Source organism: Oreochromis niloticus, linkage group LG3 (genome assembly GCF_001858045.2).
Source record: "Oreochromis niloticus isolate F11D_XX linkage group LG3, O_niloticus_UMD_NMBU, whole genome shotgun sequence".
Classification (NCBI taxonomy): domain Eukaryota; kingdom Metazoa; phylum Chordata; class Actinopteri; order Cichliformes; family Cichlidae; genus Oreochromis; species Oreochromis niloticus.
This window is the reverse complement of record NC_031967.2, coordinates 17,612,247-17,637,258: the sequence shown is the minus strand read 5'-3', so window position 1 is coordinate 17,637,258 and position 25,012 is coordinate 17,612,247. Positions and strand designations below refer to the sequence as shown.

General features: G+C 46.6%; 1 protein-coding gene and 2 long non-coding RNA genes across 8 annotated transcripts in view; 1 reads left to right on the top strand and 2 right to left on the bottom strand.

Annotated features, from left to right (window-relative positions):
* LOC102080162 (uncharacterized) overlaps positions 1–1,476 on the bottom strand; it is a 7,547-nt gene extending 6,071 nt beyond the window's left edge. For both annotated transcript variants that reach the window (XR_266468.4, XR_001224784.3), the window contains exons 1-2: positions 822–1,476; positions 672–741 (exon numbers count right to left, since the gene is read on the bottom strand). This is a non-coding gene — a long non-coding RNA (uncharacterized LOC102080162). The remainder of the gene's footprint in view (positions 1–671; positions 742–821) is intronic.
* zbtb4 (zinc finger and BTB domain containing 4) overlaps positions 1–19,168 on the top strand; it is a 27,518-nt gene extending 8,350 nt beyond the window's left edge. For 2 of the 4 annotated variants that reach the window (XM_025905567.1, XM_025905566.1), the window contains one exon: positions 10,467–19,168. In XM_025905567.1, the coding sequence (XP_025761352.1) occupies positions 11,076–15,989 (4,914 nt within the window). In that variant the 5' untranslated portion in view covers positions 10,467–11,075 and the 3' untranslated portion in view covers positions 15,990–19,168. The other 2 variants (XM_005454384.4, XM_005454387.4) reach the window with 2 other exon arrangements.
* Positions 18,257–25,012, bottom strand: LOC112846210 (uncharacterized). Of its 2 annotated transcripts, none has more exons than XR_003219068.1 (2): positions 21,710–22,790; positions 18,257–21,573 (listed from the first exon to the last, which is right to left on the bottom strand). It is a non-coding gene; the product is annotated as an uncharacterized LOC112846210 (long non-coding RNA). The 2 variants fall into 2 exon arrangements; XR_003219069.1 differs by lacking the exon at positions 21,710–22,790 and adding an exon at positions 24,915–25,012 and having other exon boundaries at positions 18,295–21,573.

Below are 25,012 nucleotides of genomic sequence, written 5' to 3'. Positions count from 1 at the left end.
CCCAGATACAAGATCCTAGGCTCACTCAAGTGTTTATACTGGAACAACAAACCTCGTTCAGCACGTCTCCAAGGGACAGACTCGAGCTCTCAGTTGTCTTCATTTAAAGAAAAAAATCAGACTTCTGGATAAAACGCACTGTGTGTTTCCTTAAAGCAGGTATGAACAGCATGTTTTTTTTAATTTTAAGAATAGCAATGGGGGGTTATAATCACATAAACTACATTGTTGAGGCTACACTGAGCCTTACTGCTCAGATGATGCCATTTCTGGTGCCTCAGTGAGCAGAGTTAGTGACTAGCTGATGAACATAATGTAGCATTTAAAGATTAAAGGCTCTCCTGTTTCCCCCAGGAGTTAGCTAAGACTAAAAAAAGAAGAAAAATGAGCGCAAACTTGAGACAATGGATCAAAAGATGTTTTCAGAGGACTGCTTAATGTGATTAAGATGTTTTAATTTGATAACTATTCGCTAAATTTAAGTTAGTGAAAGTTTAAGACAGCATGTCGAGGTATTTTTACTACTTCACAAACTACTTGCATTTTGAGTACATAGTTTATATCAGCTTCCTATCATGTTAGAACAGTTCTGCTGATTTATTTTAGCATGTGCATCCGTGTCCTCGTGCACAAGCTGACAGACCCTGAAAAACAAACAAGGACGCACCTACCAAAAGGTTTCCTCCATAATTCAGCCAGACTGCGTAGGGTCCCTTTGACTGCACCAGCTGGTATATTGTGCTGAGTGAAAACAACGAAAACATTTTAGTTCAGTCCGACCATACATGTAGAATTCATTCCTTTTAATTTTCTAAAGAGACCTATTTGAGCTTCAAAATCTCGTGAGCGCCTGAGACGAAATCCAAGACTGACGCCGCGACACAGATAAACACTTTTTTGTTTTCTTCTTCCTTTGGTTAAATATTGAAAGACTTGGTGAGTTAATGGTTTAAATTTTCCACCGACATGGGTTTCTAAGTTTCGCTATCTTTGTGTATTCAGATGTGCGTGTCGCTTGGTAGCACAGCATGAAAAGATATGATCACGTTTGGCCTAACAGCCATGAATAGGGATTGACGGACAACGGGGTGCCTCTGAATGTAGAGTTGGTGGCCGGCTGCAGCCACGGGACAATGCAGGTGCACATGCGTGGACCGAGCGGCTGCACTCCTGTAACACACACACACACACTCACTCTCACACACATTGTCTCTGCATCACGCACGCATGAGCTCATTTTCAGGCAGATATAATTTTTCATTTTCCAGTTCTCGCACACACATGCGCACACACACACTTTGCTTTAAAAACGCGCACGAGCGAGGATGGAGGGTGCAGGAGAAAAAAAAAGTTCGCTCAACTCCAAGAGCTCGAGAGGTCACAGGAACAACACCCAATCCCAGAGCGGTTCCCATGGAGACAAGTGTGGCAGCGTACAATGAGGGTGAGAGAGACTGATGAAAGAGGGAGAGAGAGAAAGGGCAGGGGAAGAGTAGGAGGAGGGTGGGTTGTTGGCGTCAAGGTTCAGTTGGTGGTACCGGAGGGGGGGTGGGGGTGGGGGGTCTCTCTACTCAAAAAGGACAGTGGGAAGTATGATGGTGCTGTAGCATAACAGTACCAGAACATTCTTCCACCCCAGCTCGCATTTTTCTTCCCTCTTGTTCCAGCTGAGAGAATACCTCCTGATCTGAGGCCGCAGAGTGGCTCATGGCTGTCGGAGGAATTTCTACCGACCGTGACACGCGAGGCCGAGAACAGCGAGAGCGAAGACAGTTGCTGTTGTGAGGCATTTTGCATGGCTATGCACGAATCAGCGCTCAGATGCAGCTGCAGGCCTTGATTAAAGTTGTGCTGCCAAACAAAACTGAGAGTTGTGCCCAGTAGATTTCAGAGTATCCCCAGATACACCGGCTGACCTAAAAGCCCTTAATTGACAGGAGCAGCACCATCGATGGTAGCACTTGAACCGTTTTAGCTGAGGGCACGGACAATGGAATGGTGTCCCTGCCCCGGGGTTTGTGCCGGTCTCTCAGCCTTTGGCCATGTTCTCATTTAAAGAAGAGTCTGAAAAATTTTGTACACTGGCTGCTACTCTGGGACAGCACTCTGGTTTTATACCAGAAAAGATTTGATCCAGGTTCATAAAATGTGCAGTTTCCTCGTGCCTCAATACGTAAAATATAAACTAGACCAATACGTCAGCCTATGATGGAAAATACGTATTTAGGCATAGTGAGAGACAATGGCAGTCAAATAGCCCTAAAGGGAGCTCTGCACAAGTCCCCAAGCAGCAAACATGGAAGATGTCTTTGTTGTTGCGGGGATGCACGTGGACAGTAGAGGTTTCCAACAGTTTTGTTGCTACTTGGTGTGATAGCAAAGGGTGTTGGCAGTGCAGTGGTTAGCACTGTTGCCTCAAAGCCGGTGGTCCTGGGTTCAACTGCACCATCTGCCCAGGCCTTTCTGTGTGGAGCATGTATGTTCTCTCCAGACACTTTGGCTTCCACCCAGTCCAAAGACATGCAGTTAGTGGGCTCAGGTTAATTGGTCAATCTAAATTGAGAGTGGTTGTCTATGTTGGCCCTACAGCAGACTGGCAACTTGTCCTAGGTGTACCCTGCCTCTTGTCCCATGCCAGCTGGGATAAGCTCCAGCTCCCCTCATGTTGGTGCTCTGGACTGTGCCGTTAATGAGATGTAGTCAAAAATCTGAGTTTTGTTTCTACACATCTGTTGAAATTAAAGTTAGACTGGAGCTTCAAATAACTGCCCGGTTTGGGCTCCAATGATGGCTGCAGAGCACCAAGACTTGCTACTAGAAAGACTTTGTTTGGTTGATCGGCCTCTCCTACCACCTTATCCCTGTCACTGAGCTTTGCATCCATCCATGCAGCTCTCCATACTCTCACTGATGAATGGTGGTGCCATCACTTCCTTCCAGCAGCAGCTGTTTACTTTGCAAACGTCAGGACACAGGACTGAATTATTGTGGCTTTGCCGTCTTTCCAAAGTTGTAAAACTGTTTATGACACCACTGTAAAGTGCGCTTAGCCCTTGCACTCGTTGATCAGACCGGCCTTCCTGGTTGGCGGTGAATTGTTTTGGTACTTGGAGGAACACGCCTCCACCTACGCAGCCTGTTGCATTGTTTTCACACATGCTATTTTAAATCTGAACACCCTTCATGGTTAGCAAGTGAGGTCATGAAGCATGAAAGACGTGGGCATATGCCAGGCAGGGAGATTGTGAGTTTAAGTTGCATCATGGGAAATGTATGGTTTGGCATTTTTGATTCTGTTTTTTTTGGGGGGGGGCGGGTTGAGCTTTGCTTAAAGTTGGGGACGTTCCGGCACCTGCTGAATCGATTTTAGTCGTTCTTTTTTCAAAGTGTCTCTTCCGAATCCCAAAACTTCATCGAAGTGGCGTGCTGAATGGCCCCCCCACACACACGCACACCACCCCCACAGCACTCTTTTTAATGTCTCAGTTTTCCCCCCTGAACTTCACTTGTTTCACAGAGTGCTCCCATCCGCCATTTGACTACCGCCAGCCTTGTGCTCTCTCTGTCTCTCTCTCTCTCCCTGTCGGTCTCACTTTCTCGCTGTCTCTCTCCCTCGTTCTCCTCTCACTGTCCCTCCGTCTGTCTGTCCTGGTGCCCAGGTTTTTTGAGTTGGCGTGGTTCCTGTTTGTTTTCAGCCATTTTGGGGACTTGCAGTGCTCGTAACAAACTGCTTAAATGGCGTCCTCTTGCTTGCTTGCTCTCCCACTCTGTCTCCCTCTGCCTCTCTCCCTCCCTCTCCCTATCACTGGGCTTTGTGTATATAAAGTAGTGTGTGTGTGTGTGTGTGCGCGTGTGTGTCTGTGTCTGTGCATGTGCATGTGTGTTAGAGAGGGAAAGGGGGGGGGACAACACTTCCAAATAAAAAGAAGATTGGATTCAGTGGGGTTGGGGTGGTAGTGGTGGTGGGTCAGTTGAGGGGGTGCAGAGGGATTCACTTGCCGGAGAAGAAGAAGAAGAAGAAGAAAAGAGCAAAAACACTAAGAATCGTGTGTCAGAGGCAAAAAAAAAACTGGAGTGAGACAGGAGAGAGAGCAAGAAAAGGGGGGAGTGAGCGAGTGAGAGCAAGCAAGTTCGAGTGTGAGAATCGCTCCTGCCCTCTGTCTTCACACACTGCTGCCTGTATGTGTGTGCATGCGTGTGTGCGCCGCCTCTCCCTCCGCTCACTCTCGTTCGCTCTCTCCCTCTCTCTCTTGCTCTCTCTCTCTCTCGCACACACACTCCGACGTGCGCATACACAGACCAAAGGGGGAGAGAGAGAGAGAGGGAGAGAGGGAGTGTGAGGGGAAAGAACACATCGCAGCAGAGATGCAGCAGGAGGTTTTCCGAGGTACGTTCTCTTGTATGCTTGCCTTGCTGAGAGACAGACAGAGAGAATAAGAGGAAGAGAGGCTGAAATCTGTTGTTTTCCTGCTTGTTTTTCCGCTTCACTCTGCTGCTGTGGCGGTGATTGCTCCGCGCGTGAAGAAGGAGGAAAAGGTTTTTATTTTACTGTGCGCGTGCTGGGGCGTGAGTCCTGTGGTGGGTGTGTGCGCTTATGCAGTGTGTGTTTATGGTAGGGTATTTATATGTGTGTGTGTGCGTGTGTGTGTGTGTGTGTGTGTGTGGTGGATCTGTGCGTGTGCGTGTGCCAGTAACAGGCCTCGTCCCTCGTCTCCCTCATCCTCTGTCGCTGGCGCACCACGCAGTTCTTTTTCAAGAGCGATGACTCGTTCTGAGATTGTGATGAAACTTTTAATTTATCTCGCGTCTCCGCGAGTCACTGCAGGTCAGGGACTCGAGGGGAGAGGGAGCGAGCGGTGGCGGTCAGCCCGCACCGGTCGGGAAAAGGCGTCAAACACGCGATGCGAGGTTTGTTTTGAGGGGGTCTCTTAAACATGGTGGGCCGGTCCCCCACCTCCTGCATGTGAACTCACCAACAACATTAGAGGAAGTGTTCTGGTGAGTTTAAACGTCGGATGTAGGCGATGGTAAACATCTCCGGTCCCATCAACAGGTTCTGTCTGTTATTTCGGTTTTTTGGGCCGCCCAGTTTGTCCTCCATTTTACCAGCCTGGTGTTGTGCTGGAGGTTGCCTCACGTAGAGCGGTAGAGGGCATATTGATGTCCCCAGCCCAGCATAAGCCTTACTTTTTTCTTTTTTTTTTTCCAAAACAACCGAGCATCTGCTGCCAGCTACTCCCAACATTCCTCGTTCCCCTCCTGGATGCCGAGACAGGTCCCCGAGCTCGGCGTGTGGAAAATATGACCCATACTGCCACGGGGTGAGAGGTCATAGGTCAGACAATAGGAAGTGTAGTTCCTCTGCAGCTCTGTTGTGTCGAAAAAAAAGAAAAAAAGAAAAGAAGATGATGATGTTGATAGCAGCGGTTTCCTATTTTAAATGTGGCTGAGTCACACATTAGATGAATTAAGTGCCTTTGAGGCGTTTTTCTGCGCTGGACATTAAAGTGCTCAGATGAAAAGCGTTACCGTCTTTGACTTGGTTAGCTGTGTTTACATAAATGTTTTTGTGTTTTTTTTCTCACATGCTGCAAACTTAAAAGGATGTGGACAAGCTCAGGAAGCTGGTGCAGCGCTTTGCTGCTTACCCTGCCATGGGTGTACTTGCTGTTTATGGTGACAAACCGCTTTGCTAATACTCACATGTTAAGAACTTAAATGAGGTTTTCACGCCTTCAGCAGGGACTGCGCATGAAATTGAAAATGATTTGGGGGTGGTTGTAGTGGTGCGGGGAATTACCTTAAAAAAGGTCACCGATGCATTGCCGCCGCTCTCCAGAGCTGGGATTTTTTTTTCCCTTCTTCATTTTTTTTGGGTCTCGCTGCTTCCTAATGCCTCCCATGATTCTGTTGCAGCAAGCAGAATTATGGGAATTACGTGCTGGGCTGGGAGCTAACAGAGCGTGGAGAGTGTGGCGTTTTAGACACGGGCAGGTTTGCCGGTGCGTGCAGTGGCATTCGAAAACACCACGATACGACAGTTTACACACAGGGTGGGGGCACGCAGTCAGTCACGCTGAGGGATTGCGCGGGGGGGGGGATATGAAAGACGAGGAAACCGTAAAATGTGAACACGGGATGGATGTGTTTGAAGTCTCCCCTCCAGCCCCCCCCACGCCCCCACTCACACCACCATAACCACTCCCCGAACCATGCCAACTTCCCCTTACCTCCTCCCTCCTGCTCTATCCCATCTGGCTGGCTCCACCACGCCCTCTTGGCCGGGGGGTTGTCGAGAGTTCAGTAGCTGTTCTTGCTAACGATGCCCCCCACCCCACCAACCCACCCACACTCACAGCATTATGCACACACACAAACACTCATCTTTGCAGACCTACTGCTGCTTCGATGCCTGGGCCCCTCTGGCTGCCCCTCCACAGGGGAGGGCGCCCAGCTACACCTTCGTCTTCCCACATGCTCCTCGCCGCTGGCTCGCCGGCTGGAACACACAGGCCCCCCACATTCACCCTCGCAGGCACTCCTCTTAACCTATCACACACACACAAATACACACACGAGCAGTGATACCATGATTACTTTCAGTAATAATAACATTGCAGTCAGCAGCCTAATTGCTGAGTGCAATGTTATTATCACGCCACAAATAAAGGGATATCCTGAAAAAGGATTGCAAAGAAGGAAAAACACAAGTCACACACACACACAGACTTCCTGGTTCAGCTGTGACCTGCAGTTACTGTCAGGTTACTGCCGCTGGTTACAGATTTCCTATTCAATAAGAAATGCATCAAACTCTTCCGCTGCGTTCAGAGTCAGTCTTGACTCAGAATAAACTCAAACTAAACTGGTGGCTCGGTCACGGCCTGTTTGATCGTCAAGCTGCTTCTATTTTTTTTTTCCAGGCGTGCACGTTGTTGCAGATGTCCTGTTGTTGTGTTGCAGTTGTGTAAAAATGATGGCCTAAACTGTGGAAATAAAAACAAGTTTTAATCAAGCCCTAATTTGGGAGGGCGAATGGCGAAGAGCGCAGTGAATACGCAGAGGTGAAGTTAATCATTTAAGCACTAATAGTTCAAACATTTAAAGGAGCCATAGGTGCAAGTGTTAGCTGTTTGCATTATATTGACTGTGCCACATTAAGAGGCGCTAAAACAGCATTAAATCTAATTTGCTTTAATCAGACCTTTTAATATTCAATTATAAGAAGTATTGTTGCGAAAGAGCTGTAAAGGGTTTCCTTTTTATGTCGTTTTCTCTTTAAAGATAAAATTAAAAAAAACTCAACACTGGTGGTTTGATTTTTGAGTGTTTCTGTAAGATGGTTAAAAAAAAGCATGGTTACTGAATCCCACCAGTTATTTGTCTATCAGCATGAGTACCAGTTTCAGTGCGGAATAAACAGATTGCTCAACGTCTGGTTCAAGGCCTCGAGCTGGTGCACCAGCCAAACTCCTCTGCCGTCCTGCCTTCTGTTATACAAGGCCAGTTTAGCGGCGATGTTCCCGGTGACTGATTGTCCGTCGCAAATCATTCAATTACAAGGAAAAAGTTAAAGTTCTCTGCATTTTTCACATGCCAAGAGAAAAAAGACCCCAAAGTCAAACTTGGAGTCCAAGCAGGTCCAAGTTATTTGTTGTGCTGGATAGCACTTTTAATTTCCTAAAGTTAAGGAGTTTAAAGGTTAATGAGAGGAGTACAGTCAGGTAGGCTTTGTTATTTACGGATCAGCGTTTCCCATAAAACCCTCTCACCTCCGTCTGAGGTTTCTCCTTGCTTTACTCACGCTGTGTGTCATCCTTCCTCTTCGCGCTACTTTGCCTCCTCCCTCTTATTTGCCAATCATAGTTTCCACTGTGGCTCTATTTCTTGCAGTGTCCCTCATTTCAGCTACCTGGAGAAAGCGACTGATAGCAGTAGTGAAAAACTAAAACCGAGCCTTAATTTTCCCTGAAGATTTCCTGCTCGGTGGCAGAGAGGGGTTGCGCAGTGAAAGCGAGAGTTGATCGGGCCCCCGTCTGTACCCTAATGGTGTCGTGCGTTGGTCATACGTGCCGTTACAATGTGCAGTCAACGTTTCATTTGTAATTATAATCAAAACGAGGAACTTTATTGTCACTTTAAATGCACTGATTTTTAACTTTGTGCTATTTTTAAGGTTTTAAAGAATAAAATCCTCCTAATCAAAACCGCTGATGTTTACTTTCTCTTCAGATTTGTCGTTTGATGTGGAAAACAAACTGAATCATGCTCATAGTCTGCCTTTGATCCCTCTGCCTGTCAGCCCAGCGTCTCTGTCTTTACATGAAAGCCGGCGCGTTTGCTATAATGCGCGTCGTGTTTACGTGAGCCCGCTCCGTAATTTGTCCCGCACCGGCTGAGCACCGGCTGAGCACCTGCTCTCGATGCGCGGTTTTTGTAGTGCCACGAGCATAAATAGATGAACGCTTCACAGGCCGGGCGACGTGTTTATTTGTGCAGAACATCCTGTTGCAGGGAGGTGTGGGAACAGGGTTGCTGTTTATTTTGATTTTTGCCTGGGGACTCTCATGGTCACATTTGTCTGTGCGCCGAGTGTCGAGGTGTTTGTCCACTCATCTGTGTGTGTGTCTGTGTGTGTGTAGAGATAAAGTCGGGACTTTTAAAAGGCAGCCTGTCACAGTCAGGCTGCGTGTTGTGCAGGCTCTGCTTACACAGTGGCTCTGTGCGTCATAGGGAGATGAAGAGAAAGAGCGAGGGGGCGTCGTACGCATTTTCCTGTCCGCGACGCAAGAATCAGATGAGGGGATGAAATTTTTAGCCTTGGCGCTGTCTCTCAGCGCGTCCGCCCACTTGTAGCAGCCCGGCGCTTGCCATAAGGGATTTCCTGCACAACATCTATCGCTCAGCAAATGTGAGCGACAGCGGAGGCCCGTTTCAGTACTGAGCAACGACATACTGCAAGCCCAGCGAGACCGATTCGTGCACCCTTGCTCTGATTTAGATCTGAAAGCCGGCATGAACCGCTTTATTGTCCCTTGCATAACAAAGAGCATGTGCCGCTGCTTGCACCCAGTATGTGATTAAAAGACACTTCTGTTTTCCTTCCGTTGGCTACATGTCACTCCAGCTGCATCCTCAGTGTTAGGCCGCCGTGCACTCAGATTCACCCTTTGGTTTTGAATATCATTTACAAGCAGGCCCTTCCATGTTGAACTGCTTTGTTTATGCCGGCCTGCCTTGCCTGTGGGTGAGAGTGTTTGCAGAGTGCATGTATGTGCTGTGTGTGTGTGTGTGTGTGTGTGGTAGCGTTAGCCTGGGCTCCCGTCTGTCTGACGGTGCCGTGTGTCTGACTGTTCCTGTGTTAACACCCCCCCCCCCCCTCTTTTTCAGTAACCCACACACTCTTTCTGTCTCCCTTTTTTTTCTGTCACCCTTTCACTCTCCCTCATCCTCACCCTCTTTTCTCCTTCTCTGTCTCTCCCTCCTCTTTCCTCTGCAATAACAGTGCTGACCTAGTTTCTGCCTGTTCAGGGCTGCCTGTGGAATTTTACAGCGGCCTGCCTTCCTGGCTGCTTTGCTGCTTGAAACGAAGGCAGAAAAGCATGACTGAGGATTTTTCTCCTCGTCACATCATTACGGCCCAATCCCATCTCTGTCCCCCCCCCTCTCAAATCTGCAGACCTAAACAAATGAACCCGCAATAAATAAGTGATAACAGCGAGCTGACTGCCGGTACGCGATTCTGCTGCTTTCTCATTTATGGGACATTTTTGCAGCGGCACTGCAACCACCACCGTAGCAGGCGAATTAGGATGGAAATGAGGATAGCCTGTCGCTCATCTTCTCCGGCTTAGCCGAGATTGTACCGGATGCAGAGGGCAGAAAAACACCCCTTCTCTGTGCACATGCATGCAATCTCCCTCCCTTCTTTTCCTCACCCCCCCCCCCGCTTCACAAATAAATGGTTAGAGTCATGCCTGGCAAATACTAGCCACTGCCAGGAATGGCTAACAACGCTCTTGCTCACATATAAAGAGAGAGCGGGACTATTTTTATGCACGTTGGGGCCACGAATCTAAGTCAGCAATTTATTCCGAGGGAATCTTGATTAAATCTGAACGCCTTCCAATTAGGCATAGGGAATGTTGTGTCACAGCCTAGAGAGAGAGATGGATCGCTGGAATGCGTTTCTGAAAGCTTGGCTGTGGCACGCTGAAATCTAAACCAGCACTGCCGCAGATTCATTCCTTCCCCCTCTGCCCTCTCCCTCCCTGCACTCACCATTCCTGCCTGAGCAGTCGGGAGTTCAGCATAGCTGGGCGTTTAGTCTTCTCCACCGTTTGTCATGATTGCTTCTGCAAAAGTTTTGGGTGTAATGTCCATTCTCTACTTTATGTATGTTTTGTACATATACCATGGTATGCTTATAATGCTAATACCTTCTTTCTGATTTTCTTTTCTTTCAGATTTCGGGGGGTGGTCATGGTGTCCGGTGAGGTGTGGGACCCCCTCCGTGTGGGCCATATTCCGTCACGTCTGAGTGAACAACGCCCGGCTTCCCTCTGCAAACCCGCACGGACTGCAGCTAAGGACACCACCTCTCACCAAAGTCAGCGGCCATCCCCTTTGTCTTCCCCGCCGCCGCTGCCAGTGGTTCGAAACACCCTTCACCCAGCTCGAGCTTCCTCCTTGCATCCGCCTGTCACTTTGTACGGCTCAAACAAGGTCAAAGGACTACACAAACCAGTACACCGTCCTGGTGTGACCTCCCAGTCTGAAGAAGAAAAAGAAGAGGAGGGGGAGGAAGGGGAAGCTGAGCGCTTGGAGATGAAGGGTAAAAGGCTCGGAGGCCGGGGAGAGGCCACAATGGAGGACAGGCTAGAGGATATGGGTGATGGACCTAAAAATGCAAAAATCACCCTAAGCTTCCCGCTCAGTGCAGCCCCCCTTCCGACCTCTCTGACATCACCAAACCACTGTCATGGCTCCTCCTCCTCATCTTCCCCTTCCCCCACCGACGGCGACCATCATCCAAGAGCTCAGACAAGGGGTCACTGTGGAAACTGGATGCCACCATGGACGTAAAGCACAGACCTTTTAAACCCCCAAGACACGACAGCTCTCCGTCCTCTTCACCCTCCTCCTCATCATCTCCCATGACTGTTCATGCACTCATCAGAAAGGACATCAAATCGCCACCTCCTCTAAAGTGCTCCAAGCTCAGTTCAGAGACTCAGTTTCACAGGTCGCCACCAAGATCCTCCACCGGGCCTTTTGGGGGATGTTATGCTAGAGATGGATGGGATGACAGGCACAGGGCGGCCAACGGTACAGCCTCACCCTCACAGACTGCTCAGATCCTCTTCAGTCTGGGCACATCAGCCTATCAGAGAGGCGGGGATGGAGAGAGACGAGAGAAAATAACAGGAAGGCCATCTGGGAAAGCGGGGAGCCCTCACGGACCAAGTCTTCACCCACCCACCCTCCATCTCCCTCCCCCTTTACCACCACCACCACCTCCTCCCTCCGAGGGCCTCACTGCACCCCCACACTCATCCTCCTACTCCCCTACTGACAGCCTGAAGCCTGAACTGATTTGTGGTGTGTGCCATCGGCTGTTTAGCTCAGCCTCCTCCCTCACGGTCCACATGCGGCTGCATCGTGGCAGCCGCGCCCTTTGCTGCCGTTACTGTGGCAAGGTCTTCATCCACAGCAAGAGACTGCAATCCCACGAGGCCTCCTGCAGGGTGCCAGGCCTGCCCTCTAATAGCCTTCGCCCTCCTTCTCTCACTATACAGCCAAAGGAGGAGCCGCTGGAGGAGGGCGAGGTGAGAGTGGAGGGGGGAATGATTGTGGGAGAGACAGACATCAGCAAGGCACGGCCAGGGAAGAAAGCACGAAGCCTCCTGGCGCGTATCCAAGGTGATGATGCAGCAGGCACAGAGGTGCTGGCGGGTGATGAGAACCATTTTGTGAAGGTGGTAGACGGCAATGTCATCTACTTCTGCTCTGTGTGCGAGCGCTCCTACATGACCCTCTCCAGCCTGAAGCGTCACTCTAATGTGCACTCCTGGCGCCGCAAATATCCGTGCCATTACTGCGACAAGGTCTTTGCCCTGGCCGAGTACCGCACAAAGCATGAGGTGTGGCACACAGGAGAGCGCCGCTACCAGTGCATCTTCTGCTGGGACGCCTTCGCCACGTACTACAATCTCAAAACCCATCAGAAGACCATCCATGGGATTAATCCCAGCCTCATCTCCAGTGAGAAGACAGCTAACGGGGGTTATAAGCAGAAAGCTAACGCCCTCAAACTGTACCGTCTTCTTCCCATGCGCTCCCAGAAGAGACCCTACAAGACTTACAGTGACAGTTTGCATAACGGCCTGCTCCTGCCACCAACCGAAACACCTCCCCTCTCCCTGCCCGGCCTGGGCTGTGCTCTGGGCCCCGGGGACCTGCAAAGCCTAATCAGTGGGGCCCACCCTCAGAGTCTAAAGCCTGACCCAGATGCCTTCCCTGATGGATTCCCTGTCTCTGTGACTGCTGAGCACAGGGACCTCTCTGCACTAACACCCCTCCCCCAGATAGATATGTCCCAAGTTAGAAAACATGAGAGTGAGGCCCTTGAGTCAGAGCAGGGGAGAGGTAGTGGCAGCTTCAAAATGTCCAACAGCAGTAAAACCAAAAGTCTCAAGAGTGGTAGAGGCACAGAGACGAGCATGCCTTCTGTGATAACATATGGCCATACAAAGCCCTCCGTCATAGTTCACGGGACAGCCGTGTCATCCTCTGTCATTGTGCATAGCAATCAGGTCACGTCTGGAAGTGAGAAAAGCCCAGTGAACAGCCCATCCCCCGAAAACAGTGACAGTCAGACTGTAGTCAAGGGCCCGTCTCGGCCCAACAAAAAGCAAAGGGACAGCATAGATAATCACAGAAAGAGGTCAAGAGACAGTTCAGATACGGCAGAGGAGGGCTCGAGAGGCAGGCAGGATGGAGAGACAGGCAGATTATTTCACAAATCACGCAAGTCCCACAGCAAGAGTGACATCTCTAACTCAAAGCAGCTGTCAGCATCTGTAGGGTCACAGGTCAAAGAGGCAGGGCCACTGTGTCAGATTACTGTACGTATTGGTGAGGAGGCCATAGTGAAGCGCAGCATATCTGAGACAGACCTCAGGAGAGATAAGAGCCTTTCTCCCCCCAAAACCAAACGCAGTGAAACGTCATCTGTGCGGGACGCCAAGGAACCACGCCACTCTCACTCCCACCACCACCACCACCACAGACACCGCCTCCAAAGCAGAGCCAGCATGGAAGCAGAGGGCGATAAGGAAGGTGGAGACTCTGAGGAGGAGGAGGAGGAGGAAGACGTGGTCAGGAAAAAGAGCCCCAAATCCCCCAGTGAAGTGAGGGAGTACTACTTTCGTCAGGAGGTGCGCGAGCACGAGAGTGACCATGACACAGAGGACAATTTATGGCGACCTTACTACTCCTATAAGCCTAAGAGAAAGGCCCAAGCACATCTACAGAGGGTAAAGAGCTGGCAGAGGAAGCTAAAGTACAAGCGCTCCATCCGGCTGAAGAGGAGGGCAGAGAGGCTTAAGAACCTTTCAAATAAAGAAACAGAGAAATCACAAGATGAAGAAGAGGATGCAACAACTGAGGAGGCTGAAAAACTGCCAAAAGCTAACAGAGACAAGAGAGAGGGGGAAAAGAAAGATAAAAATAAAGAGGCTGAAGAAGAGGTTAAGGAGGCCCGCCATGAGGTTTCCACCTCTCCTGTGCACTCTCCAAAACCTCCTCAGTCTACCTCAGTGGCTCCTACAGGAATAAAAAGGCGGCCGTGGACTAACGGGAATGCAGCTGAGTGTGGTACGTGCGGCCGCTGGTTCTCGAGCCCCAGAAAACGAGACAAACATGAGCTGAGCCACCTGCTGGAGTTTGTTTGCCTCTTCTGTCGAGCTACTTTCCCCTCGAGGGATAAGCTGGAAGACCACCAGAGAGCCCAGCATCCCAAACCTACTGAAGCCCCCTGTGCACCTCTCAAAGCTGCTCACGAACAAGTAGAAGGGGCCAAACCTGTGCCGGAGATTTCAAAGTATGATGAAGATAAGGGGGGACAGGGTGGCCTGGGAGGGAGTCACTCTAGTCCAAGTCGTCTAAGCAGAAGGGCCTTATCACGACACACGTGCCCGCAGTGTCACAAGGTGTGCAAGACATCCTCCGCACTGAATCGACACATCCGACGCCACGAGCTCAGCAGTTCTCCAGAGAGAGAAAGGGAAGATAAAGACACAGAGCCAAAAACAGCAGAGACAGTTGCCGACATTCTTAGCAGAGACCTAGAGACTGAAAAAGCAGAGCTTCCCAGTGCTCTCTCTGTTTCAGTCATCAGCTATTCGACGCCAGAGCCGCCCAGCAGTGGCGAGTGTTTGGCGTCGCAGCAGCCTGAGGAGCGCCTCTGTGAGCTCACAGGAGATCATCAGGTGTCAGAAACCAGTGACGAACCTGAACTAACAGAGCCCACACTTCCAGCTCCAGAGAGAGAGCCCGCACCAAAAGCTGCAGACCCTCCGTTAGACGCCCCAGTAAACCTTACACCCACCAACCACAAATTAACATCTGCCACGCCCTCCACCCTCCAGACTGTGCTCGTCATGAACGGATCTGAATGTCTCGACTACCGCACTCCCAGCAAAAAGCACCTAGACAGTCAGATCCACAGAATACCCAGCCCTGTGCACGCAATGGCATCTGCCAACACCTCCCCAAATGTGCCCATGACATCACAGACCAGAATAACCACTGCTGCTCCTCCTGTTTCCATGACAACATCTTCCAGCTCCGAGGGGGGATTCATGAAACGGGATGGGGTCATTATGGACAGAGAGAGGCAGGGTGGGAGCAGTTTATTTCTACACGCCGGTTACAAGGAGCCCCCTCTGGTGCAAGATCTCAGAGTCCAGTCCCTGTCCCGCAGTCCCTCTCCCAATGAAGCACAAGACCTGACCATGTCCTCCATACTAGCTCGCGAGAGGGAGGTAGAGAGGCAAAGGGAGAAAGAGAGGGAGCTGGAGAGACAGAGAGAGCGGGAGAGGGAGAAAGAAATTGTGAGGGAGAGAGAAAAGGAACTAGAGAGGGTCCAGCAAGTCAGTAGAGCTGCTCACGTCCCAGAGGACCAGATCACACTTTTGGTCCCCAAAGAGGAGCCCTTGAGCCCTGTCGCATCTCCCCAACATATCCCCACTCAAACCACTATGAATGGACCCTCATCACACAGGCACACTCCCAAATCCCCCTGCCGGTCACCTTCGACCATTGGACTGATAGCTCAAGCCAACCACCAGGTTCACTCCAGTTCACAAGGACTTGACAGGCTCACGCTGCCCACCGGAGCAGCTGGTGCCGGCGACCGCCCCTCTGCCCACGCTCTGCTTCTCCCCCGAGCCCCGCAGCCACCTGAGCCAGAGCACCAGGACACCATTTCTTCTAGAGAATCCCAGCAAGGTAACACCACCCCAGTGGGCTACCCTTCCCAGGATTATCCACTACCCCTCATTGTGCCGGACAGCTACCGCTCTGGTAAGAAGCAGGAGGAAAACCTGCTCATGTCCTCCTACCCGCCTGGAACGCTTCCCTTTGGCCCCTTGGGAAAAGTGATGGTCCCTAATGGCGGGGACCTGGCCAAGCTGCCATTCTATCCGGACCCCTACCAGCTGCTGTATGGGCCCCAGTTCCTGGCCTATCCCTACAACTTGGCAGCGCTGCCCGTGGCTCTGAATATGATGGCACCGGGGGGAGACAAAGTGGAGCCTCTGCCCTTCCTCCCTGCCATCTTCAACTACGCAGCAACTGCCGGGCCTTACATGGGGGCGGCCCCCATCCCCTCGTGGCAAACCCAAGCCTCTACAGCGGCAGCAGCGGCAGCAGCAAAAAGCAACGGGACAGCAGCAGCAGCAAACCCTAGGACAGCCTCGCACTAAAAGGAATATAATTCAAAGGGGACAGCCTCATGTGTTCAGGCTGGGAGCGGGAGGAGTGCATACACTGGCACGGCACCCCTGCCTCTCTTTAATCCAGCAGAGATCGGAGTTAGGAAGCAAAAGTGTGAAGGGAGGAGAAGAAGCAAAGAAACTCTCCTGCCTTTACTCCCGCTCGCCTCTCTCCGCATCTCTCCCGCCCAGCTGTAGCGTGTTATAGATCTAGAGCTCGATTAATCTTCCTCTTTGACTCATTATATTATCTATAATATAAGAATTAAGAACTGCTAACAGGGTGTGTGTTTTGTGAAAAAAAGAAAAAAATTAGTTCAGTCTACTTCCCTTTATAGTCACCGCATAACGAGGATAAAGGCTCTTCAGGGAAGGCTTGTGTGGGCAAGGATGAGGCAGAGGAGTCCTTATTCAACACGGCTGGAGGTGGTGAAGCATTAAACGACTCAAACCTTTTGCGTGCATTTGTACGAGTGAGCGAGTGAGAACAGCAGGCGTGTCCTGCTGGTATAAAAGTGTCCACGAGAGGTATATATGTGAGCTTTTACATGAACATGTACAGCAGGTAGGGATGTGTGCATGCAGGGGTTGAGCAGGTATTAACTGCATATGTGCGAAAGTGTGTGAGTTTGGGCGTGTGGGAATAAGATCATTCCGTTTGAGACGCACACAGCATTCCTACTCTAGTTGGTAAAGCTACCGTAGGTCAATGTGTAGAAGTGCATTTAGAAGCGATTCTTCATATCCAAATCATTAAGAAGTCGAAGCTGTGGCTGGACGCGAGTCTATGACAATGACAGATCACCTGAGCTTCTGAGGTCTCTCAGCGAACCTGGCGACTCCGGGGGCCAGATGACACTGTAGGATCTGTATAGCATTCACCATAGTTTATACCTTATGTGCACAAACTAGAAAAGTAGTGGTCACTTAAAAGGGACACTTGTAGCTGCTTTGGAAATGTAGCTGGCCACTGGGTAAGAATTAAAGGCTGGTAGACCATTGCACTTCCGTTTTTTCATCTCATTTCCTTCACTTAAAAACTTAAAAAGACAAAAAAACCTGAAAATACTACTAAAAAAAAAAAGGTCAGCCTTCATGTTGCGTAGCTTTTTCCCCTCTTTGACTGGAAGAGGAAAAGGCTCCATTTTCTAAGCCAGGAAGAAGAGAGCAAAGAATGAGGGGGGAGAAAGAGAAATGAATTCAGGGTATTGAGTTATTTCTGAAGAGGAAAGAGAAATATATGGGCACAAAACTGCTGGACTCTGAACAGAAGTGCTCCGTAGAAATGACGCTGCGGACGAAAAATGTTGTCCTGCTCCATAACTGTGAGGAGATTGGAAAAAGAAAAAAAGTCTGAACTATTTCCCTTCCTGCCTTGTGTTATTACCGAGAGGTAGGAAAAGGCTGAGCTTAGCAGCCAAAAAGCGGTGGCCGACACTCTCCAGACGCCCTCGCGGTGGGGCCTTTTTGTTAAGTGTAATGTTATCTCTCTATATGTTTGTTCTGTTGAAACGATGTTGTTGTTTATGTTGTTTAGCCCTACCAGGTGGGGAAAGTGGCTTCGGTGGAAAAGAGGGGAGGGTAAAAACTTCAAAATATGAATGTAAATTTAGTCATGAGGTTAATGAAGTACAGCTACATTAATGGTAGAGTTGTTTTTTTCTTTGGGTTTTTTTTTTTCTTTGGTTGTTTTTTTCAAGTTCCTGTTTTGTTTTCTGTTTTGACACAAATAACCTGTTAAAAGAACCGTATAACGTCTGGTATGCATATATACAGTAGTCCTAGGAACATGTCAGTAAACTTTGGTTCTGTATCCACAAAGCATGAGCAACACTCGCTTCCTAACCGTTTATATCCTCGGCAAATCTGGCATTGTGCGCACAGCTTCTGTTTTGTTTCCTTTTATATATATTTTTTCTGGTCTCTAAATCATCCATATCTGTTATGTTTTTAATGTATTATTTGGAAAAATTCCACAAAAATTAGCCGCCACTTCTTTTTTTTTTTACTTGTCACGGTCACTTTGGAGGCGCTATTTTAATCCCGCCCCCTCCCCGCCCCTCTCCCTCTCCCCCTCGAGCATACACTCGCTCACTGCACCTTTTTTGTTTTTGTTACTGTTGTTGTTGTTCTGAGTGAAGACGTTTCGGTGTGTGATGGTACTCGGGCACCTTTTTGGTCCAGGCGGGAGTGTTGAAAACACTGTGTGACCGACTGCAGGGGTGCACAGGCGTCCCCCTTGGGTGTGGTTACAAGCCTTTTTATTTTTAAATGTTCTTTTGATTTGTTTTTTTTGTATGTTTGGGGTACGTGTTGTGTACGAGAGCGAGCGGCTGCGTGACGTGAATAAGAAAACCAAAATAAATCTGCCTAAGCAGCATATCCCTTGCAGCATATGGGCCACCTGTTTTGTTTTTTTGTTTTCTTTTCTGTGGGTTAGTTTCAATGTAAAAAAAAGCCTTTCTGTCTCCAATACACTATCTCAAGCCATTCCTGTAGACGGACATGTTTGTGTTTTGCGGGGGTGTTTTTGGACCATAGTTTCTTATGCCATAGTTTGCTCTCATGGTTATCATACAGACCAAAAGCATGCAAATCGACGTATTGTAGTGACTGGACTGGAATCTGGTGGTTTAAAAAATCAAACTAAACAAAACAACTATTTACTGTATGTTTTAGTTTAAATGAATGTGCCTCTGCTTTGATATTTAAATAATTATAGTAAGATGTGGATCTGCCAGATTTCAACTGTTAAAGGTGCCTTGTTATGGCATAAGAAATTTGAATTAGCATTTTTTTTTCCTTGAGAAATGATGATTTGGAGATAGAGTTCTTGGCTTTGTTTGCTACGAAGCTGTTCATAGATGTAGGAGTGTGGCTAAACTGTTTTGGTATCGTGTACATGTCTAGGGTAATACTGTGCCATATAGAGCCCACAGAATATGTTATTGTTATTTTTAAAAGATGTTTTAATGTTGCCTGATGACTTTGTCTTTAGATTTGATACAAAGGCTTGTAGCCACAGCTCTCCCAAAGTCTGTAGTTTCCTCTCTCCGACATTCTACTTCTCCTCCTCCCCTCCACCCCAACCCCACCCCGTTTCCGTCTCCCTTTCTTTCTCTTTGCTGCAATCAAACAAAATAAAGTATTAACCTGATGACCCAGCGAAATCAGCTCTAGCTTGGTGCTGCGTGTGTTGTTTTGTGGTTGTTCTTGTTGATGATGTGTCTAATCTGTACAAGTTGATCAAGCGTCCTTAATACGAACCATGTGCTTAAAGTCAGCAGATGTCTAGTTTTGCATTGTTTGTGAAATGTGCGTTTAATATTTAGCAGATCGGGGGGAAAAAAGCTTTCTTTTAAAGACGCATGTCACCTCTCCCCTCCAAAAATTCAGAATGTATGGATTTTTCTTCTGGCCTGTGCTGATTTTTATCCTCCAAGATTGTTTTGGTGCGAGTTGCCCAGTTTGGGAGATATCAGCTGTAAGCTGAGACGTCTGCCTTCTTCTCTTCAATACAATGGAACCAGATGGCTCTCGCTTTACCGTGCCGAGAGTGCCAAAAAAAACAAAACAAACAAAGAAAAAGATGCATCTGAAAAGCGAAGAAGGAAAAGTAGAAATTCATTCAACTATTTCTGAATAGGAGAAATATGTGGGCACGAGTCATGAAGTGAATACTCCAAAATCTTGTTATGAGCAGTTTCATCAGGAGCTTTGACTGCATGAGCCAGCTAACATGACAGCTCAGCTGATCCATTGTAATATTTGCATCCTGTCACGCTGTCACAAGCACGATCTCTGGATACGGCTGGCCGATGTGGTTCGCTTAGAAAGAAAATATCTCAAACAGCTGAACAACTCGCAGCAAAGCAAACTAGGTCACATGTGGATAAAATATGGCCCGAGGTCCAGAACGGGCCCGTGGACCATCTAGAGCTGGCCCCTGACCTCCTAAGAGGAAAACTAAGCACACAACCATAAAAATACCAATAAAAAGCAGCACTGTGTTAACAGATATTGAGGCGAAGGACTGTTATAAGTCTGCACTGCTCAATGTCAACTTAAGGCACTCCACTTTTTTGTAATGATCTATAACAGTTTTACTCTAATGGTAAATTAGGCCGTATTTATGTAGATGCAACAGTTCAACGAGTTTTCCTTTGCTTGGTGTGAAAAAAACTTGACCTGCCCCTCATCTAAAGGAATAAATATTCTTATTTGTGTATTCAAGCATGCCATTTCTAAAAATCTTTAATATAGACATTTTTGTCTTAGTTTCAGTAATCAACTGGGGGTCGTTTCTAATATGTGTCAGTTACCATTGTTTACTTGTAAATAGTGGTTTCAGAGGGTCAGAGGGAAAGATTGATTAATATGATCAACATGGGCATCTGATCAGATTTAAGAACAGACATCAGATTGTGCCCCAGTGCTTTAAGCTTTATTTCTCGCTTTATATTAAAAGCAGCGGTTTAAAAAAGACACATGTGGACTGTAACGCAAGCCAAAGCAATATGAGACTTTTGATGTGTTATTACACTTCTCTAAAAGGGGGGGGTACTCAGAGACAGAAACCAGTTTATTTTCTATATTCTGATTGTTTTTAATCAGGGCTTCATATATCATCCAGGGCCTGTATAACAGAACATTCTGCTCCTAAAAACACATCTGCTGACGGTGTTTTCCTCGACTCCCAAACCCCCTCTGTAGAAAATTTTGATCCTAACGTGCCGACAAAATTAAAAGCAAATGCTGAAATCTGCCTTTCTGGAAAAGGTGTAACAAAAAATTCATCATAAAGTAAGAATGTACCGTTCACCTGTAGTGTCTCTGCTTAATCATTTGTGTCAGCTTCGTTGGCTGCTGAGAAAGAAACCTGAGCCTGATCGCAGATTACCATCACCGAATGAGCACTAGTGACACTCAGTGGATTATCCAGGAACAGCCAGTCCTAAAACGTGAGGTAACAGATGAATTGCTTTTGAACACATTAAAGGGACAGATTACTCCAACATCAAAATGACATGTTTTGACCTCTGATCTGTAGCTCCAATTATCCTTCTAGATCAGGGGTATCAAACATGCAGCCCAGGGGCCAAATCCCGGCCCCTCAAAGGGTCCTCCTGGCCCACTGCGCGGCTTCAGAAGGTTGGAAATAAAAATGCTTTGAATTCATTAATAAAGTATTTCGAGATTTTAAAGTTGTTTGGATTATAAAGAATTTAAAAACTCTTTGTTGTTTCACTCTGAAGGTTTTGTACTTTTGTACATCAGGTGTGATCCCTAGATTTTAACACACGTGTAATGACAGAAGCTCATGACTGTTGGAAAAACAGACCTGCAGGTATGAGTCTGACTTCATTCACTCTGTTTATTTTGTAATGTTGCCTGTAGGTGATATTAACACTGAGATGCATTTAACTGTTGATGGGGACGTGTGTTTCATGCTGAAATAAACAGCACTTTTACTTACCAGCAGGCTGTAAGAAAATCACACAGACCTGGTCCCTTTATGAACTTTGGACCTGTTTCCATCCTGACTGATACGCTCCCCGGTGTTCATACGTTTCTCCTGTTAAATCAGTTTTAAATTAAATGAGTTACTCTGAGGGTAAACACAAGCTTCCACCTGTCTTAGTTGGTGGAAAATTAGACACATTTGCTTATCTTTTACAAAACAACATCAATTGATGTGCAACATCAATTACCTTAGACTGATAAGTAAGATGTATGTAGGTATACTCAAGTTTCCCCAGAGCTGATCCGTGGTATGTCCGTGGTAAAATATGTGTATGCATTTGAATCAACTGGAGATATCAGCCTTTCCCCAGTGAGGTCTTTAATCTTGCCAAACTGTATGTTTTACCAGCAGGCAGCGGAGACCACTCACTGAAAAGGAGGGATCTATGGATGCAACAAGAGGCGGGCGGATCGATATCAGTACCAATGTTAGTATTGGTATGGGATCAATACTAAATTATACTTTGTTTCTACGCTCTACATTCCGTATGTAGCTCACTGAATTGTGTTAAATACATTTTTTTGTTGTTGTTTGTTCTCAGAAATAAAAAAAAAGAACTCAAACGTGCAGTATGAATAATATCTTAACCTTTTTTGTGTTGATTGTTTTATTTATAACCTATACCACATTTAAAGAACAAACAGAAAACAGTTTCAAAATTCATAAAAATCTGAAAGTTGTATTTTGTTGTGTTAACTAATAATTGTGGAAAGTAAACATCACAGTGGTCATTAAAATTGATGATGATTAATCTCATAAATCATGCTTTCCCCTGAATAAGCTGATTTTATAGGTTAAAAGTATCGGTACTACTATTGGCAACACTGCTGGCAATGCGCAAATAAATATCACCAATTAACATAAAACCGAGTTAAACTGGAACACCATTAACACCAGTGTGTGGACGAGTCTCCCCCGACCTGCACAGTTCAGGGTCTCCTGATCATGTGGAGGGCAGAGGCGAGCAGGAGAGAAGGCTGCTCGCAGACGTCCTGCTGCCTGTCTACAGCAATGACTCATTGGTCTACAGTCACGGGATAGTCACAGTCATGCCTTCTGATTGGTCCAGAATCTAACGCAGACGACCAATCATCCTGCGATGCGGAAATAACGTCTCCAAAACGACAACAACATAGCGGGAAATTTAAAGGAGAAGCAGCTGGTAACAGTGCACAGTTTCTGCAATTTTAGGTTTTAAGTTAATTTACAGTTTAAAATGGTATCTTTAGAGCTTTAAGCGATGTTTCCTGGTTTTCTCTGTGGACGCGGTATGTTGCCGCTAGTTTAGTGTTTCCTCGTAAAAATATTGACTGCAATGAACGCTGTATTTATTTTGACATGTTGCTCAAAAAGGCTGCAAATCTGTAACTTAGCAGTTTTCCGTCCTCTCTATCAGCCATTCCTCCCTATTCTTGTTTCGCAGGGGTCACCCGTGCAAGTCATCTGCTTCCATTATCCTCCTCTGTCATACCAACCCTCTACATATATATATACATATATATATATATATGTATATATAAATACTGTTGCATGAGACCATAAGAACAAGCTTAAGCTTCCTTTTATCCTCATTGTGTTTACCTAGCAAGAGAGTTGGAAGTGTTTTAGATTTGACCTCTATATGCTAAATAAATCTGGCAAAATGTACGTTTTAGTGTACTGTACAAACATTTCAGGTGACCTCTCAACTATGTTGACGTGTCCCACTTCACCCCAGTCACACACAACGTTTGCCCTACATTTAGTTTGTTGGGATCTGGTCAAACTAGTAGGGGGCAAAGTATTCAGAAGATGCCTTTAACTATTCTCTGGTCATCATAATAAGACGATACACAAGGAGAGCAGAAAATAATTCATTCCTAATTTCTGTCTAGAAGCAGCACACACCAAAGGAGTTCCAAAGAAATCTGAGTTGTTGAAAAATAAAAAAAAGTTCTGTTAATCGCAGTGGTATTTGGTCAAGCATTACAGATTTTTCTTTTTTTAATCAAATGGTCAAAAACAAAAAGTAAAAAACATGAAGTTTTTTTCCTTTTTCTTTTTTCCTCGTAAATTTGTACATTTACCATTTTTTTTCTCAGAATTTTTTCCTTTTTTTCTCCCAAATTTGCAAATTCTTTCCTATTATAATTGTCAATTAAACTGATAAATTTGCATTTGTATTTTTCTCTCAGAATTTTCTTTACATTTTTTTCCTCAGGTAACTCGAACATTTCTTTCTGGTAAGTTAGATAACCCCCAGTTCTTCTAAAGATTTTTTGTTCTTGTATTGTTTTGTTGTTGTTGTTGTTTTTTTAGTTTAATATTTTTAATTTAAACCTATTTTTTTTGAAAAATGAAAACTTTCAACTTAACCTTGAAAGTAAAGCAATGCAGCTTTGCCCTTTTTTACTTTATAAATTTGAGTTTTTTCTTGTGAAGTTGACCATTTTTTCACTTAAATGTCTTTTTCACGAGTTTTCCTATTTTTTCTTCTACATTTGTGAATTTCTTTTCAATTAATTTTACCAATTTTTGTTTCTCTAAAACTTTTTTTTCTTGTAAATTTCCAAGTGTTGTCTCGTCACAAATTTGTGACTTTAATCTCAAATGCCACTTTGTTTTTTTCTTGGCTTTACAAATGTGTAAAGCAATCCAAGTGTTCATAAACACTTGGATTGCTATGTAATTTTCAGTGTTTTAAACACCACAAGACGAAGGCCACTTACTTGTATATTAAAGTGAAAGCAGACATTTCCAAAACTGGCCACTCAAATGAGAAAAATCTTGATACTTGATGGATAAACAATACTAAACCTCAGGGGAGAAATATTTCAGTGAGATTCAAACTGTCTCTTTAATCTCTTCATGAAAAGGATGAGTCAGTCATTGTCTGGGAAATGGTTGTGGTCTCCTGCAAATAGTTGTTTCGGTTAAAGCCTAACAAACTGCTGAATTTGACTAAGAACAGATCCTTTTTTTTTCTACAGCACATGTTGTAGCTTTTGAAAGCAGGGAGACATAGATGGTACCATCATGATAATAATAATAATGGCTCTATCACAGTGTCCCATTATGTCAGAACACAAAATGCCATAACCCTAAAAGCAGCAGAATGGACTGCAGCCATCAGTAATCCCTTCATTTAGATGAGTGCTGACACATTCTGTGATCAGCTCGTATGTATAAGAGTGTGTGACAGGCAAGAGTTGTGGCCTCTTTGCTGTTCATCTTGCATTTCCCACCTTTCACGGCCTGATTGTGTGCAGCAGAAGAAAAGAGCTTTGAGTACTCTCTCCCCCTTCACTGCAACATTTTACACACACACACACATTGAGTCATGGCTGGCAGCGGTGAATCAAGGTTCCTGTGTAATGTGTAAACACATCTGTGGGTTGGCTAAGGTCACTCACCTGGCCTGCAGTCGTGTCCTCACATGAAACGAGGGCGGAAGATTGACGGACTGATAAAAACACACTTTTTAATTTCTAATACTGCAACAGACCCTTTT